Source organism: Symsagittifera roscoffensis, chromosome 2 (assembly GCF_963678635.1).
Source record: "Symsagittifera roscoffensis chromosome 2, txSymRosc1.1, whole genome shotgun sequence".
Lineage (NCBI taxonomy): Eukaryota > Metazoa > Xenacoelomorpha > Acoela > Convolutidae > Symsagittifera > Symsagittifera roscoffensis.
The window spans coordinates 79,075,802-79,081,846 of NC_087063.1; the positions used below are offsets into that span (position 1 = coordinate 79,075,802).

The following is a 6,045-nucleotide window of genomic DNA, read 5'->3' on the forward strand; positions in this document are numbered from 1 at the left end:
GATCTTCTGCTGCTTTTTTATGTCTCAATGAGAGTATTGAAGACACTTATATAGGTCGTGATGCTTTTTTCGGTTTTGATGATATGTTTTCATAGGTTATGATATGACGCAGTTCAGGCTCTTTTATAGGTCATGATGTTTTTAAAGGAAGTCCTAAAATGCTCAATTACACAAGTGCGCTCATAATATTGATATGCTTTTATGAATTATAATTTCAAGTGCCGATAGCGATTATTTTTAATGTTCGAATGTTGATGATAATGACTTCATCGGTGATAATGACTTCACATAATGTTAATCGGTATTTTCAGGACAAGGTGACTACTATTAGACCACCTGCATTTAGTATGCGCCAATAAGTAGACAAATAAATTATGCAATTCTGATTGGTGGAAAATCCGACCGTGAAAAGAAACTTAGAAAGAGAAATAGTAACTTGAGATCTGATTGGCTGAAAGTAAGTACCAGACACTGATCGCCGCCTAAATACTGAAAAGGACCACCGCGACCTATATTGACTTGGACTGAGAACTGACCGCCGCAGCGCAAGGAAACTGTTTTTGCTTTATAAAACGTAATTTTGGACTTCTTTTTTTGGATTCTCAAATTAATTCTCCAATTAAGAAATTCTTAGGAAAGGTGTTTAGTTTTGAAATTGGGTTTTAGCTATTAGCTATCCAGTGGGAAAAAATGACTATTGACCCAGCTTTTTCTAATTGGGCTAATTTTATGAAAATAGAATTAATCCAAAAACATTCTTGAAATTTAATCTTGAAATTTAATGTTCTAGAGCTTAAATGTGATATGTTTTTTTATCTTCGACTTTCATAACTGTTCACAAAGCAGTCCTTTTTTGGTATCATTGAGTTCATTGCCTTTTCGAACTGTCTGTGACTATGTTTCTTTCGAGTGGTTTGACTTTTGATTTGATTTCAACGGAGTGAAGACACTTATTTAGGTCTTATTGTTGTTGTTCCGACCATTTGAAAAATGTTGAACTTTGTATTCGGGTGTGTTTTAGTTTTTTATTTTTTTTCCACACAAAATCAGGTACCACAAAAAATCATCGTAATGGGTTGAGTGATATATCATATTAAAGTCCTTTCAGTCGTAATTCGAATGACATTAAAATTCCCAAAAGTTTCCCCCAGTTTTGAGAAAATCCGGTTTGAACTGTTGGAGCCTTAGTCCAATTTCGAGCGAGTGAAACGATGGAGTAACGTTCGATAGATAGTAGTATTGGCCCTTTAAGCTCAAAAACACTTGATTTTACTTAAAAGAAAACCAGTTTGGAAGCTTGATTAAGCGCTTTCTCGGCAATAGAAATTTTTAAACAAATTTAAAATTTCAAGTGAAAAAAGTTTTCATTTCGTTTATTTTTTGAAGACAATTGTAGTATTTTAAGCCTAACTCACTAAATCTTTACGCGTTTGTATAGTTCTATAATCACACCACGCTTATGTGAGAAACAACGCAAATTTTAAGATAAAAAAGTTATTTTGTAGTTTTTTACGAATGTGGTAGGAAAATTCTGTGCTACTTGCACAGCAACCGGCTATCCTTATTTTTTAATGAAAATTTCTGAAAATTCCATCTTGCTTGAATTAAATTTTATGTATGGCATTATAAATGCTTTTGCAGTTCAATTTAACTTCGTTTGCTGATGGGAAGGCAGTTTACACTGTCCAATTACGAAAGTGAAAATGTTGGAAAATAGTGAATAAAATCTAGTGTCGAAAGTAGGTTTTGATTTTTAAGTTTCCCAGCACGATAAATAACATAATTATTGATTCAATTATCTTCGAGTGGAATTAGTTTCTATCAAAAAAAGAGTCAATCATGAAAGTGATGTTCATAATGTTCTGTTTTGTGTTCGGTTAGCGATGCCATGCGATGCAGACTTGGTGCCCATGGGCCCGGAGTACAGTCCCCACCTGCACACGAGTATGGCCCTAGTACTGAGCATAGGAGTGATGGGGATGATGGGCATGTACAGCTTCTACAGGCGATACAGGGCCAAGATACTCCCCATTCCAGCCATCATTCTCGGCACCCTCCGGTCCGGAGACGGCATCGCCAACGCCCAGTTCTTCCCCAAGGAACCAAAGTACGAACAGGAGGAAAACTAAGTACACCCGGACAGTGATTGGACAAACTGTATTCTGAACTTATTTATGTTTATTGTGTAGAAGCAAACTAGAAGTGACAAGCTAAATTGGCTATTTTCCTATCCCCTCGATTTTGTTTAAAATAGGGTTGAAGAGCGCTTATTTGAAAGTACTTTTTTGTTGTATACTGCATTAAAACGCGTCAGCATGAAATTTTTTTTTACAACTTCTCTGGCAAATCGCTCTATGAACAAACAATTCTTAAACTACTTTTATGAACTTTACAACGGAGTGGGAAACAGGAAACGAGACATAACTAATTTTGGATTGTAGTGAGCTCCTGGATAACTCTAGTGGTTTGTTATCTAACTTCGTTCAGTTTTTATTCCTCTGAATTAATTAATTTCTCATAATACTGCAAAACAAACCATGATCGGAAGAAGCACCGAGTGTTCTGAGCTCAAGAATTTCAGTGAATAAATTTAAATAACTTGAAATCTGCAATGCTGCAATTTATATCTTACGATTAATTAAATGCTGATGTACGCATGAAATAAATAAATTATAATTTAAGCTCCTTAGATGCTCGTTGTCAATAGAATTAGATTACATCTCTCGGATAGTTTTGTGCGTGACAGGATTTTTTTGAGAAGACGAAAATTTCCCAAGACGCACAAGACTCAAGTTGGTCAAAATTTTGTCAAATTGTGTTCATTTTGATCAATAACCAGCTATTAAGTACAGCCAATGCTAAGGATATTAACACAAACTCTTATATTACAAATATCACTTTAGCTTCAAGGTATCATGGATCTGTAGCGTAGAGGTTAGGAAGGAGACCCGCACCAAAAAAAGAGGTTTCGAACCTGGGCAGGCTCGGATGTTTTTAATGAACTTTTTCGTATACTAATTAAACTGCGTCCGCAAAATTGAGAAATCTTAGTTGGTAAACTTGTTTTTTTTTTAATTGACTGTTACTGCTAATGCGTCATAATTGGCTGGCGTGACTTAGCAATTAGGTAGACTCATAATTGGCGTGCGTGACTTAAGCAAAATTGTAAACTCAATGTTTTACCCTTAATCTCTAGGTCATAAGTTTGAATCTCAGACGTAGCCTGTGTTTATCTTTACCCTTGCGAAAAGCAAGAGTGCTACACACAAACTAGTACTTGAAATTTTCCTGTAAACAATTTTATTCGCAAGATTGCGCATATGTTTCATCTTGCTTCATATTAAAATTTCAATGATTCTGTGAACATTAATGAACGGAGCCAAGAAAATTGATGAATGTTCTTATTAACAATTTTTCAAAAATCAACGATTCCGCAAAAAAAATTGTAACTCAATTACCTTCATCAATGGGGATTTAGAAGGTATCTTACAAGAAAGCTGCACTTTCAAAAAAAGTCTGTGCTGCGGGAAATAAACCGACAACGACAACCAGACGGACGATAGTCCGATATAGCAGGAAATTGATACTGTGAGGGAGAAAGTAGGCCCCGGCCGGATCCGGATTTGAACCACAAGCTTTTGTCCGCTCAAGCAGGCGTGTTAACTCTATGCCCGATGCGCTGCGCGGTTGATTGATTTTGAACCTTGTGAACAATTAATCGCCCAGCGCATCTGGCGTAGCGATAACACAATGCTTAAGACGACAAAGGCTTGATATTTGCATCCAGCCTGGAACTGTTTAAAAGTCGATAAACGTAGTTCTGACTCATATATAGGTCGCGATGTTTTTTTTATCAGTAAGTCTTAAAATTTGATCGATTATTTTCGCGGTTTGATTTTTGACTTTTTTAGATTCCATTTATTTTCGTTGCTGAAAAGAAGGTAAACTCCACTAGCGAAAAGCGAAAAAGTAAAGGTCACGAAAAATGTGATCGTTTTCAATTTTGAAAATGGAATTTAATCATAAGATTTCTCAGCGAAACAAATTTCACTTATTGACGTGGTTTTCTCAAATTGAGCTTTTATAAAAAAAAGGTCAACCATAAATTGTTCTAGTATATCAAAGAATTTAAAGGTCTTCTTTTTTTCATGGCTATTCGAAAGGTGCAATTTTTCAAAAAACAACAATTCAGTATTTTTTGAATGTGCGTTCATTGACTTTTCCAGTTGTCTGTTGGCTATTTTTTTGTCAGTGGAAGTTTTCTTTTGTTTCGGACTATCTTCAGTCTGATTATTTTGTCGGTTTTTTCCCGTAGACCGCTTTTTTTAATTTCAGCCGTCGTCTGAACTCCTGCGTGCCATTTGCAAAGCCCGGTTAGTAGAGATAACTGAGTTTTCAAACTTTTCATTTTTCATTTTTTTTTCAAAATGTTGAATAAAGTTATTTGTTCCGTTCGTTAATGGGCACTTAAACAAAACTTATGCGATGATTGTGCTCATCTTATCAGGCGTTACCCATTTGGAACATAAACTCATTCTTGTATACAACTTGTCCAACAAAATCACTGGCTGGTTTTCTGAAATCTGCATTTTAGTCAACCATAGACTGATTTTAAGCATGTTAGCATTTCAGATGCACGTTATATTCAATAATTGGTTTATGTTAGTTTTGATTTCACCAACTCCGTTTTGAAAAAATTTCGCTTGTTTTTTTCTTGTTTGATTGGCTTAAATTTTTTTGGGGTATTGTTGCTGGCAAGTGTAAAGCTTAAAAAAAATTGGGAAAATTTAACTCATTCTTGTTTCATACGGTGATATGTGTTGCCTACAGCAAAATTTTGTATACATCAAATAACATACCTTTATTAAATTTGGAACGATTTCGTAGACGGATTAGCTCGCCTCCTTTCATTTTGGAACAGTTTTGTGATGCACGATACTTCTCCACGCATAAATTTTGCGCGTTGCCTTTTCAACATCAAAGTATACAAAGAGCAGTTTAGTCAGAATCATTTCATTGCTACCTTAAAATCAGGTAAGTATGGTAGCGAGCGCGATCATTTTGAATACACGAAGATTAAGGAATCCAACCTAGAAGAGTAGTTTTTTTTGAAAATCGATCTGAATAAAAAAACTACCCCGAGCATACGTATTCTTTACTATATCCGAAAGTCGCACAAAAATGTTCGCAATATCTTCTGAAGTTTGAGCTGAGGACATCAGTACCTTTTTGGTGGTACAAAAAATTCCGTCGAAATTTTGTCTGGAAAAACAACAACAACCCCGAGCACAAATACTCGTCACTTTCTTCGAAAGTGGGTTCGCTTTGTACAGTCCATTTCAATTAATCATTATAAAAACGGCAAAAGAGCCAAAAGTTAGAAAGGTTTTACAAGTAGTTTGAACTTAGAAAAAACTCAGATTTACGTATGATGACATACTCAAACTTTTACAGCTGTGATTCACATTTTGAAGAGACAAAAAGTTTTGTTTCTTTGTTTTTGTTCCGACTTTCGATACGAAAGTAACGGAATATTTGTGCTCGGGGTGGGTTTTTTTTCTTCAGACAAATTTCGACTTTTTAACTAGACTTTTTTGACGGAAATTTTTTATATCATTCGAAAGCCATTGTTGTCTTGAAATTAAATTTGAAAAGATATTTCCCCTGTGATAATTTTGCGTAAAGTTATAAGGGTTTAAAGATTGCCATTTTGGCCAATTTGGGACAATTAACGTGCGATATAATTCGCGCTATTAACGCGTAAGCGGAGATTCAAATTTTTCATTTCGTTTTATTTCATTTAATTTTTTATGCTTTTACTGCTGCTCCATAAACCTTAAAAGGCAGTCGGAACATTCAGGGCTTCGCCCTGATACGAGCAGTCTTGTTTTTTTTTCAATTTCAAAACCAACTAGATAGCATTGAACTTAATGACACTGTTTGAGCTCATTACAAATGAGTTTTGCATTATTTTAGTTACAATTACATGCGATTCTTGCAACATCTCACTTAGTTGCACTTTACCATGCACTTTCCAATTTCAAT

At 35.1% G+C, this 6,045-nt stretch overlaps 1 protein-coding gene across 2 annotated transcripts in view; it reads left to right on the forward strand.

Annotated features, from left to right (window-relative positions):
• LOC134839328 (uncharacterized) overlaps window positions 1-2,693 on the forward strand; it is an 88,887-nt gene extending 86,194 nt beyond the window's left edge. For both annotated transcript variants that reach the window (XM_063854839.1, XM_063854838.1), the window contains one exon: window positions 1,882-2,693. In XM_063854839.1, coding sequence (XP_063710909.1) covers window positions 1,882-2,129 — 248 coding nt within the window. In that variant the 3' untranslated portion in view covers window positions 2,130-2,693. The remainder of the gene's footprint in view (window positions 1-1,881) is intronic.
• Window positions 2,694-6,045: the final 3,352 nt, after the last annotated feature.